Here is a 12813-nt window from a genome sequence, read left to right on the forward strand (position 1 = left end):
TTGAACCAAACTGCAGATCCCCAGCCCAAAAGAGGCGGGGGTGGGGGGGGGGGGGAGACCACAGTGAGGGAGCTAGAAAGGTCAGAAGAGGTCAAGCCCATGCTCCTGTCCATGTCGCCCCCATGCCACAGTAGGGCACCTGCCACACACGGAGGGCATGGGGGGAGGCAGAGGGACAGTTAGACCTGCCCCTGCTGCTCGCTGATAGTGGGGCCCTGAGTTTTCTCTGTGCTCAGAGATGTGAGGTCACAGGAGTATCGGAGAAGTAAGGGACAGCGGTCCCTGTCCCATCCTTTCTTCTGCTCCCAACACACAAGGGAGAGAGAGAGAGAGAGGGAGCAGAACACATCTCCCCACAGAGCAGATACCTGGAGTCAGTGGTGGGGAAGGAGAGGGCTTTGAATGAGACACGTGATTTTAAAATGTAGCACTTGACTGGGCTTTTTAGTACCAGGAAGCTCTGAGATCTGCCCAAACTTATTAAGGATTGAGTTTTAGAGACGTAATAGAGAATTTGAGAAAAAAAAAGTACACATGTCATGTTTATAATCTTCTATTATGTGCTCAATCTAATCATTAAGCCAATAACACACAAACTAGGCCAAGGATTACCATCCTCCATATACAAAGAGCTCCCAGAAATCAATAAGAACAATAGGAACAATTCAAGGTGGGAAAATGGGCAAAGCTATTAATTCAAAGAAAAAAAGACAAATGGGCCAGTAACCACATGAAGAGCTGTCCCACCTCACTAATAATTTTCAAAATGATGATTAAAACAAGAATGAATGATTACTTATGACCTACCAGACAGGCAAATATAAAAGACTGACAGCATCCAGTGCTCCCGTTGAGAAAGGAATTTGGGCAGAGTCTATTGAAGTTAAAAATCGGCAGTAATACCACTTGAGAGACGGTGCCTTGCCTGAGGCTCAGAGAGGGGCCAGCACTTGTTTAGAGCCACAGAGCGGGCCACTGGAGGGCAGGCTGGAACCCTGGTCTCGGAATGGGTGCCTTTGGTTCTTCCCACCTGGCCTTGTGTACAGCCTGGCCCTTGGCCCCTGACTGGGGAGGCCAGGCCCGTGATACTGTTGCTGCACCTGCTCTGGGGCTCAGGGTGGCTGGGGCCTTGCTGTTCTAGGTGACGCTCTCCTGTTGTCATCCCTTCCCCACCACAGACAAGGCTCCCAATCAGCCCTGCTCAGCAGCGAGATGCAGAGCGTAGAGGCGTCAGTGGGTCTCATCTGCAAAATGGAAGCCATGTCCTTCTGGCCCAGTTAAAACCAAGACTGAGAGCTGGAGCCGAGATGGGCCGCTGCGGCTGGACATGCGGGTCTCTGAGTTCTGGCAGATCCTCAGAGGGACCAGGACTGCAAACGGGCAGCACCAGGCGGATGCTGGCTGAGCAGCTGCCACCTGCAGGACTCCATGCTACTCAGGTCCTCGTGCGGAATCATCTCACACCCAGCACAACCCTACAAAGCTGGGCTACACCGACCCCCAATTTCACGGATGAGAAAACTGAGGCTGAAAGGTGAAGCGTTGACCTAAGAACTCACAGCGAAGAGTCAGGGGGGAGGCAAACCTGAGCCCAAGCTCCTAACTGCACCCTTGTGCCCATCAGCCCCTCCCTGCTGACTCCTGCCCAGTGTCCCTCCAAAAGCAGGGAAATGCCATTGAAAGCCATACATCTCTCAGGGCCCAAGGCCCATCAGAGAGGAGCCCCGAGCCGTTTGTGGGGACAGACAGAAGCAGAGGAGTTACCCCAGACAGGAGGAGAGAGGAGCTGTAGGACCGGCACAGTCACTGTCCATCGGGAACCGTCCGCCTGTGGGATGAGCCCTTAGCAGCTCTCCCCAGGCCTTCAGTCAAGTCTGCTTTATGCACAAATGTCCTGAGCGTCCTCTTTCTTTTTCTTGGGTGTTGTTGATGCAGGAGAATAAGATGATCCACAAAGTGAAGCCATTGAGCCAAAGCAGCCCTGGGAAATGTCTGCTGTTGGCCAGGGATGCTCAGCTCTGGGGAGGACTTCAAGCCAACCTCCCCTGTCCCGGGGCAGGGCTCCCGCTGACCGCTCTCCTACTTTTACATTGGGACTCGCTCGGTTGGGACTGCCTCCTCACCAGTCTGGGCCCCCGAAGACAGGGTCCGGCTGACAGCAAGTGCTCGACAGGTGTGTGCTGACTGCAATGCAGAGGCTCAGGACATCCCGGGCGACGGTGAACAGGGAAGTGTCACCTGCACTTGGGACTTCCAGCAGGGTCCTCGGGAAGGCCGAGCGCTACTGCACCTGTGACCGAAGAATCGCTCCCGGGAAGGTGGTCCCTGAACATGGGGTCGGGTGTCTGCTCCAGGACAGAGAACTGAGGGCTCATGCCCCTCCTATGAGCCCTTCTTATAGGTCCTATACTATAGGGGGTTTTGTAAACTCAAAAAGGCCAGACCATGAGGCAGAAGAAACCCCTTCTCCTTCAAGAGGTTTGACCACATAAACAGCATCATCATACGTGATTTCTATTCTCCAGAGGACACGCACAGTTAAGAGGTCAGTGTCAGACTGAAGAAAGATATCTCCCATGTTCAAATCGACTGCGGACATTAATGTAGGTAATACAAGGAAGTCCTATAAATTAGGTAGGGGCTGGGAGGGGGTATAGGGGAGGAAAATGGGAGATATCTGTAATGCTATCAACAATAAGAAACATATTTTTAAAAATCCAGGAAACCCAATAAAAAAGTGGGAAAAATAAAAATACAAAAATAATTTTAAAATGAAAAACACTAAAAAGTAAAATAAAAAAAATGTAATGTAAGGGGAATAAAATGGTCAAGTCTGCTTTATGCACAAATGTCCTGAGCGTCCTCTTTCTTTTTCTTGGGTGTTGTTGATGCAGGAGAATAAGATGATCCACAAAGTGAAGCCATTGAGCCAAAGCAGCCCTGGGAAATGTCTGCCGTTGGCCAGGGATGCTCAGCTCTGGGGAGGACTTCAAGCCAACCTCCCCTGTCCGGGGGCAGGGCTCCCACTGACCGCTCTCCTACTCTTACATTGGGACTCGCTCGGTTGGGACTGCCTCCTCACCAGTCTGGGCCCCCGAAGACAGGGTCCGGCTGACAGCAAGTGCTCGACAGGTGTGTGCTGACTGCAATGCAGAGGCTCAGGACATCCCGGGCGACGGTGAACAGGGAAGTGTCACCTGCACTTGGGACTTCCAGCAGGGTCCTCGGGAAGGCCGAGCGCTACTGCACCTGTGACCGAAGAATCGCTCCCGGGAAGGTGGTCCCTGAACATGGGGTCGGGTGTCTGCTCCAGGACAGAGAACTGAGGGCTCATGCCCCTCCTATGAGCCCTTCTTATAGGTCCTATACTATAGGGGGTTTTGTAAACTCAAAAAGGCCAGACCATGAGGCAGAAGAAACCCCTTCTCCTTCAAGAGGTTTGACCACATAAACAGCATCATCATACGTGATTTCTATTCTCCAGAGGACACGCAAAGTTAGGAGGTAAGTGTCAGACTGAAGAAAGATATCTCCCATGTTCAAATCGACTGCGGACATTAATGTAGGTAATAAAAGGAAGTCCTATAAATTAGGTAGGGGCTGGGAGGAGGGGTGTAAAGGGGAGGAAAATGGGAGATATCTGTAATGCTATCAACAATAAGAAACATATTTTTAAAAATCCAGGAAACCCAATAAAAAAGTGGGAAAAATAAAAATACAAAAATAATTTTAAAATGAAAAACACTAAAAAGTAAAATAAAAAAAATGTAATGTAAGGGGAATAAAAGAAAATGAAAAACAAATAAACAGAAAAAGTTAAAAGTGTAAATTTAAATAAATTACATTAAAATTAAAAACTTTAAAATTAAATTAGAATGTTAAAATAAAAATAAAACATTTTTAAAAATGAAACAAATGTTAAATGTAAAATAGAAAATCAGCAATTTGTAACAATTGAAAAAGAAAAAGGAAAACGCAAGCAAGCAGGGTCTTGCATGACTGGTGCTGATAATGTGCTGTGAATTAAGGAGTCTGATGGACTCCAATGCCTGCCAGAGCGGGGCAAGAAGGGGGAGGAAGAAAACATGTCTGCAAGGCAGCATCTGACCGGGTTTTTCCAGCCCGTGGGCAGGGGGTAGGCTGACAGGCCCCACCATGCTTCCTCCACAAATAGCCATCACATTATTCAAACATTCGTAACGTGCCAGCACCACACACACACACAAATGCACACACACACACACACATACACACATTCACACACGCACGCACACACACCTCCATCCTTGCTTGTCCTCTGAGGTCTGATTTCATAGCGGAGTGAACAGAAACTCAGAGAGGGTGAGTCACTATGCCGCAGACACACAGCACTGAGGACCACCCTATCCTCTGAATCTGGGCTCCTCAAAGTAACCTTCCTGCAATGAATGGGTCTGCCGAGAACTTTCAAATAGAGGCAGAGGCATATCTGACCTCAGGCTGGAGCATTCTGAACGCTGGAAAGGGCCAAGCTCCCCGGAATCATGACTGTTTCCACCATTCATTGCGCACCTGCTGGCTCCCAGGGGGGTTACATGCGGAATCGTGGTCTTTGAGACAACCACATGATGTAGATTGTTTCTGTTATACTGGTAGAGACACTGAGATGCAGGAGGGAAGTATTTCCACCAAGCATGGCAGTAGCAGAGCTGGGAGCGGAGCCCAGGCCTGCCAAGCCCACATCCCACCCCCCACGACTGCTCTGGACACTCGTCGTGGTCACTCACTGAGCACTCCTTACGTGCAAGGAATGCACTTCATGCCCCGTGGTCACGTTAGCCAACAGAGGAACAGAGGAGAGAGATGACCGGCCCGAGGCCACTCAGTCGTGAGCGGCAGAGCCCACGGCCTTCGTGCCAGCCTGCCAGCCTCCGCTCTGCGACTTGCTGGAGACAGCTGTGCCCATGTGCCAAACCCAGCCCGGGCTCCGGAAGGGCAGTTGTGACATTCCTCCTCCGTGGTCTCCACCCTGCGGATGTGGGCACGGCTGTCAGGACTCAGGGAAAGTGGAGGCTTCTGGCGAAAGGGAGTGGTTTCTCCATGCGGTCGGGTCCCCCAGGCTGGGGGAATGCCTTTCTTTTGAGCTGGTGAAACAGAAGCCCCCACCCGCAATGGCACAAGGGAGCCCCCACCACGGGCCACAGAGTGGGCCCTATGAATCATGTGGCATTGCTGCAAGAAATCATTCCATTGCAGGCGGTGGTGGCCCGGCCTGAGGCAGCAGTGCCCAAGAGGAGTTAGCTTTGCCCATCCATGGCAATCAGACCCTTCCCTGTGGGATCTGGAGGAATCTCCCAGGATGGGGCCGAGGGCATGTGTGTTCTAGGTGGCGCTGACTGCTGCACGGGGCTAAGAAAGGAGGCTCTGGCAGTGGAGAGCTGAGGGCACATCCCAACTTCTCCCCACCCTGGCGGTGTGCCCTTGGCCAGTTGATTGCCCTCTCTGAGCGTGGAGGGCCTCGTCTGTAGAAGAACAAGATCAAACGAACTCATGGGCTATGATGTGGATGAACTGGGAGAAGGCCTGGCAGGGTGGCCAGGCACCCAAGCTTTGGAATCAATTATCTAGGTTTACATTCTGGCTTTGCCAAATGTACTTGCCAAGCTGTTGGACTCAACCATAAGAAACTGCTAATATGTGGCTGTATTCTACCAACAAAAATGGCCATTTCATAGACTCCACGTAATGCTCCTCTCTCTTAAGGCAGTTTCCTTCTCTGTAAGATGTGGATAACAGTCCTCGTACAAGTTGCTGTGAGGATGAATTAAGGCTGGGAGGCTACTGAGCTCAGGGGTTGGAGCTTGGGGTCTGGGACCAGGCAGGACTTGACTGTGTGACATTGGGCAAGTTATTTAACCTCTGAGTGTCATCTGTAAAATAAGGATAATGGTACCCACCTCAAAGGTTTATTAGGAGAATATCATCGGTTCATATGTATAAAGGACTTAGAACAGTGCCTGACATTGTTGAATAAAACCATACGGGTAACATCTGGCACAGAGTAAATGCTCAACCAGAAAACCAGATCCAAAAGAGACTTTCCTAAACCTTCCATGCCACCGGAAATTAAGTATTCTTAAAGAAAAAAGATATGTTTTAAGGAACACATATGGGTGTAGATCTACAGGTGAGGAGCATGCTTCTGGGTGTCCAACAAGCCCAGGGCCACTCTGTGTCCTGACAATGTCCACAGCCCGGGGCTCTGAGGCCACGGTGGCTCTGCGTCTGGCCCAGGCCTCCGCCAGGTCCCTTTTGGGCCACAGACCCGATGCGGCACTCAGTAACTCTAGAGGCCCGTATGCGGCTCCTGACCCCAGATTGGCCTCTGGTTATTAAGAAACCTCTGCAGGCAGCCCTCAAGCTGTGAACGGCCTCGTGGGTCCATATGCTCACCTGACCTTTATCCTTAGACCAGGGAGAAAGGCAGAGCAGAGAGGGCATGCCCAAGTCACACGGAGGGAAGCTGAGGCTCTGAGAAGCTCTAAGTCAGACTTTCCAACTCTGGGACAAGCTGCCTTCCTCTACCTAACCCAAGCCACCCTCACCGGATCTCTCCTGAACCCCCACTTTCACCCCCGTCTTGGGGACCTTGGCTGGAGGTTCCATTTTTACAAGCATTGGTCTCAAAGGTCTCAATTGGCTTTTTCAGCCCTAACATTCCGTTATTCATAACCCTTCTCCGAACTCCGGAGAGGAAATGAAGGTTGAACCGTTCTGCTAACTGTAAAGTGCTGTCTAAATGAGAGGGTGGTGAACAGCAGCATTGAATGGGTTTTCTGGAAAAGGCAGGATTGGCTCCTGTGGATCTGGAATCAGGAAAGCCCAGGTCACACTCACATGTGCTAGATGACTGTGGACAAGCCAGTTCCCCTCTGTGTGTGTGTGTGTGTGTGTGTTTAATAAATATGTTTTTATTGATTTCAGAGAGGAAGGGAGAGGGAGAGAGGGATAGAAACCTCAATGATGAGAGAAAATCATTGATCAGCTGCCTCCTGCATGCCCCCTACTGGGGATCAAGCCCAGGCATGTGCCCTGACCAGGAATCAAACCAGTGACCTCCTGGTTCATGGGTCGACGCTCAATCACTGAGCCACACCAGCTGGGCTGACCCATGCTTTTTAACAATGGTGAAATTGCACTTGTATATAAGTTCACACAGTGCACAGAATACACACACACACTCATTCACACATGCCAACACCCATGTGCACACACACCCACACTTGCCACACATGTGCACGCACACTCATCACTTGCACACACATTCACATGTATATGAGAACTCTATCACATTTTCAAAATAATAATTCATCTTAACACGTGCAATGCACTCCAATATTTTCTAAAAAGGAGGTTGGCAAACTCTACCCATGGGCCAAATCTGGCCTACAGCTTGTTTTCTGTATGGCCTGTAAGCTAAGAATGGTTTCATATTTTTAAAGCAATGTAAGAAAACCCCACCGCAACAACAAAGGAGAGAATGCGGCAGATCACATATGGCTGCAGAGCTGACAATATTAAGTATCTGGCCCTCTACAAACATACTTGCCGACCCCACATATTTTATTTTATTCTATTCTGTTCCACTCCATTTCATTAAAAATGCTGGCTGTGCTTTGCTAAATGCATTTGCCTGACCTGCTGTTGGGTTGTAAACCTCAGTGTGAAAAACTTTTAATTAATGTGAGCTTCAGTTTTTTTTCACTAGATGGAAGGACAAAAAGATGGATGAATAAATAGTGGACTGAGAGATAAGAACAGGGAGGGGAATAAAATGAACAGTGTCACCTAATCCATGTGCCATCTAAAGCAAGCAAAGTCCCGTCTTGGAGTCTCAGACCCCTCAGCTGAGCATGGGACCACCACCGACCGGCCTCCCCTCCCAAGGCCGGGTGAGGAGCAGCGGGATCCTGTCCATGTCATCCTTCCGAGGGACCTGTTCCTAGCATCTCAAGGAGATGCTGGGCCTCTGACAGCAGAGACAGTAGAGCGCATCTCTGCTGTCCTTGTCAACACCTAGTCAAGGGCCTGGCCCAGAGGAAGGGCTCAATTAATATTTCTTTGTGACTATGGTGACAGGCGAGTGGCATCCGAGGCCATCCATGACTGAGTCTGGCCCTGTCTGCAATCTGACCTTCACTTCCTTGGACCCTTTCCACCTAGATGCAACCTTCTCTCCTCTTGCCAGAGTCCCCAGCCCCTACCCTGCTGCCATGCCTGCCTGACAAAATCCTAAATCTACCCCTCTGAGCGGCTCCTCTCAGATGCCTCTGCCGGGCAGTCCTTGGCAAGTCACGAACAGGATTCACTTCTATTTCTATGCACAGGCTTTGGAGCCTCCTAGACAGGTCACTGTCCCTTTCTGAGCCTCAGCTCCCTTGTCTGAGAGATGGCAGAGCCATAGGAGGATTCACGGCCCACAGGCACAGCTCCTGCACGTGGCCAGCCCTCACTAAGTCTCAAGGGCCTCCTTCTGAGTCTGGGTGGAGGTTGGGTGGCTCCCATCCACTGAAGAGGAAGTGGGTTCCCTGGGGAATGAGAGCCATGTGAGGTGAAAACAGCATCTCATTTGAGCCCCAAGTTTGGCTTCAAAACTGGCTTCAGAGGAGGAGGGCGGGTGAGCAGGGCCTGTCTTATTGAGCACCTACTCCACGCTGAGTATCCTGCTTCTCTTTTCTCAACCAGCCCCTGTGTTATGAGGAAAACCATGATCTGGAGGGGCAGAAGGACTTGCCCAAGATAGCATTCTACTGACCCACAGTGCCACTCCCTGAAGGCTCCCCATGCAGGTATCACCCCTCCCCACTCTGCCCTCCAGGAGTCCTGTTTCCCCTCCAGCTCTGCCCCTGACATGCATCTTCACCTGCTTTCACCTGGACGCTAGCGTTTAGGGGGCTGCACCTTGTTCTGTGCCTAGTCGAGGCCCTGAACTGGAGACGAGAAATCCGGGTCCTCCCCCATCAGGCCTTGGGCACCTGTTTGTGGGTCTCAGCTTCTCTGTCTATGCACGGGGCAGTGCTGCCTGCCGGCTGCCCACAGGGCTTTCCTGTTTACAGAGAATTATTATTATATTCAGTCCACCTAACAAGCCTTTGGAGGGGGCGCTGGCACAGTCCTTTTACAAACAAAGGAAAAGAGGCTCATAGGGGCCGAGGCAAAGGTGATAGTCAACCCCCGTGAGTCTCACCTCCCCCAGTCTGGGGGTATTCCACTCTGCTGTAGTGGGAGGAGGAAGTGGTTGAATTCATCCTGCTGTGTGCCTTTGGGCACCTTCCCTCTGGGACGGTGGTGGGTACAATTGTTCCCATTTCACAGATGTGAAGCCCTGGATCGGAGAAGGCACGTGGCCTGTCCAAGATGTCACATTAGGGCAGGAGAAGCCTTAGGATTTGAACCCAGGGCTGTCAGAATTCCGGAGCTCCTCCCTTGGCCCCTTGCTGCCTCAGGTCTAGAAGGATGGAAAAGCACCATAAGAATGTGGGGGACTCTGGCCTCCACCGAGGCCCCTCCCCAGCGTCCTTGGACGGCAGGGAAAGTCCGTCCCAGCCTGTCTTCTCCTCGCTGCCTAATGAATCTCTGTGTCAGGGTGGGGGGTGCAGACCAGAGCCCCCTCACTTTGTCCAAGTGTCCCATTGCCAGGACGCCCCGGCGTGTTTTAAGAGAAATGTCCCCATCTGGTTCTGATTCATTTATATTTAATTAATCAAAATGTTGTTTTGTAATAGACATGAGATCCAAAAACCTTTCTCAAGCCTGTTCTTTCATTCTTTCTTGTCTTAGAAACAGAAAAATTAAGTTCAATCAAGAAACAGTGACGCTGAAGCCCGAGGAAGCCCAGGTCTGTGGGAGCCAGGCCCCGGGGGTGATGGGTCAGACTGGGCAGCTGCTGGTCAAAGTCATTCCTCCTGATCTCACAGAGTAGGCCGAAGGCTGGGGCCAAGGACTGGGCATGGAGGGGAGGCTGGGGCAGGTCAGAGGAGGGGCATGCCTCCATACTGGCAGCTCCTCAAGGGGAGGCCCCAGGTCTGTTCACCTTGGCATCCTCGAGGTTCCAAACACAGAGCCTGGCACAGACGCTTCCCTGTAACATTTGCTGAATGAACACCCAAATGAATGAATGAATGAATGGATGAATGAGTGAGTGAATGAAGCACTGCCAATACCCAGGTGTCTTTAGGACACATTCTCCTGCCAAAGTTAGACCAGAATGTCAACGCTAGTAAGACCCTCAGAAATCTCGTATGGAATTTTCCAAACAGCTGTCTTATGAAAAAATGGTCTCTGAGGTGTAATTAGTTTGGGAAAGGTCCCACTCTCCATCCTCACTTCTTCACCATGAATGCTCTGGTAAGTCATGCAGTCAATAAATCTACTAAACCCAGCATTTCCCAAACTGGTTTGACCAGGGATCCTATGACTACGTTGCAGAAGATGCTACAGGAAGAGTTTTCCTACACCCCCTCCAACACCCACCCACCCCAGTACCAATGGGGAAACCAAGGCTGTGGGTGGGAAGAGGGGACAATCCACTTACTCAAGGTCACCCCACACAAAGGTGTCTGGAGTGGGACTGAAACCCAAAGCTGTCTCTATCGCATCTGGCTGATGAGTGAAGCCACACCTTTCTCTGAAGATGCTGGGCTGGGTGGACATGCATGCGTCCAAATGCAATAGGTCAACTACCACGGGGAGGGGTGCCGAGAGCCCCTCACCAAACCGGGCAGCCATGCCTGACCTCCTCACTGAGCAACTGGGAATGGAATTGTTCTCCTTTCTTCTTTGCATGTGTGTGTGTCTCTGTGTGTGTGTCTTTTTAGAACTTAGAAACAAACATCTTAAACATCTTTTAAAACAGCTCTTCTTCTGATGGGGAAACGGAAGCTCTGGGAAGGGAAGACCAATACAGCATGGAGGGAGGCACCTGTGTCCTGTCAGAGGCCTGGGGATGCCAGCCTGCTTTGCTGCTTACCTGCTGTGCAACCTTGGACAACCAGTTTCCCTCCCTGAGATTCCGGTTCCTCATACGGATAATGAGCAACCCGGCTCGGCTGTTGTGAGTAGCCAAGAACACCATGGACAGGAAACAAGAGTGACTAATACAAGTGCCCACTAGTAGCGGGTGCACTCGGCTACGCACTTGACATACCCATTAACTCATTCAGTCTTACTCACACTTAAGACGATTATTCTTATTTTATAGAGGAGTCAATGAGGAGAAAGTTTTTCTGGTCTTTTCTAGAACGGATAGAGTTTAGAGATCCTCTAAACGGTCCCCAGAAGGGTAAACTAAGGCTCTTAGAGGCAAAGTGAATTCCCCAAGGTCACTCAGCTAGTAACTGAGGAAGAGAGGGTTTGAGCCCAGGCAGGCTGATTCCAGAGCCTATGCACTTAACCACTATGTCAGGGCCTTTCACCGAGGAGTGTCCCTCCCCCTTCCTTCCCCCCGGCTTACTGAAAGCCCACCCACCTCTATTCCCTGGGTCCTTCTATCCCGTCCCACCAGGGCTTGGAGCCCTTGGGCCACATTTTCCCTGCCCCACCCGATCCTACCTCCCGGCTCTCCCACAGCCCCTTTCTGCTTCCTGCTCCACTCCTGTGCCCATATGTAGGGCTGTTCACTCAAATGGACTAGAAGTCCCCAGAAGGCAGACTCTGGTTCTCATTCCCGTGTAGCCTTGCTCAGCCCTAACACCACACCTGGGAAGAAAGAAGCCACCAGTTTTCCATTCACCTGCTGGACCACTTACAAAGTCACTTAACCTGTCTGAGACTTGGCATCCAGCTATGTCGTGAGGATGTAGTGGGGATTCCCTTCGTATGTGAAAACCCTTGGCACAGTGGCGGGCATTCGACTGTCGATTCTCAGCTTGGCACCCAGAGGTTGAAGGGCTGCCTGGCGTAGGTGGAAACTTGTTCCTCCTGTGCCCACGGGCTCTGCCAACTCCAGTTCTGTGGGGACCGCCTCACACCCCCTTCTTGAGGATGCTGACTCCCCCAGCCAGGGGCAGTGGCATAGGACCCTGAGCTGAGGGTGCAAGGGCCCCTGGTTTGGTGCCCTGGGTTATAGTCTGAACCCTGGGTCATCTTCCTAGTGGCCCCAGGAGGTCAAGATGAAAAAAACAGAGGCTCCTGGAGGGGCTGGGCATTCCAGGTCATTCCCAGAAAAAACAGACCCAAACGCAGGTCTCAGGTCTCCCTGAGCTGCAGCTCATGCCCTCCCCCCAAGCGGGGGGGGGGGCACTGAAGATCGATGACTTCTTGGAGTGACACCTTGAGTCAGGTAGGTGATGGGATTGGGCAGCCCACAGCTCCTTGTGTCACCTCCTGGCCTATCACGGATGTTTAGGATGCCTTCTAGGCCACCAACTCTGTCCCCTAGTCCCAGGGCCCTGCAGCCTTGCACCCGAGGCTTCCTGTCTGCGCAGAGCCACCTTCCTTCCTCCTGGCACTGCTGCTACCCTAGGGAGCAGGGGCACTAAGCCCTGCCCGTCCCTTCCTCTCCTCCCAGCGCCTCCTGGGTCCAGCTTGCGAAGCGGGTGCCATGGGCCTCAGTCTCCCCATCTGTAAAGTGGGATTGACACCTACCTGGAGGAGTCAATAGCCCAGGGCACCGGGTAGATGTCCCAGGGGCCACCCCCGTGGGCCCTGCTGTGCCCGCCTGGCCACCCTGCCCGGCTGCCCTGCGTACCTTGCTTTCTCCTTCGGTTCAGGGGGAGCATGTCCACGGCGTGGGCGACGAGCAGCAACAGGCAGAGTGGCACCCGCATCTGGGCA

The 12813-nt window shown here is 51.8% G+C and overlaps 1 protein-coding gene across 1 annotated transcript in view; it reads right to left on the bottom strand.

The window, feature by feature from the left end:
- RSPO4 (R-spondin 4) overlaps positions 1-12806 on the bottom strand; it is a 33272-nt gene extending 20466 nt beyond the window's left edge. Inside the window, exon 1 of the mRNA XM_005874797.1 lies at positions 12728-12806. Coding sequence (XP_005874859.1) covers positions 12728-12806 — 79 coding nt within the window. The remainder of the gene's footprint in view (positions 1-12727) is intronic.
- Positions 12807-12813: the final 7 nt, after the last annotated feature.

The sequence above is a fragment of the Myotis brandtii genome, unplaced genomic scaffold (assembly GCF_000412655.1).
Source record: "Myotis brandtii unplaced genomic scaffold, ASM41265v1 scaffold450, whole genome shotgun sequence".
Lineage (NCBI taxonomy): Eukaryota > Metazoa > Chordata > Mammalia > Chiroptera > Vespertilionidae > Myotis > Myotis brandtii.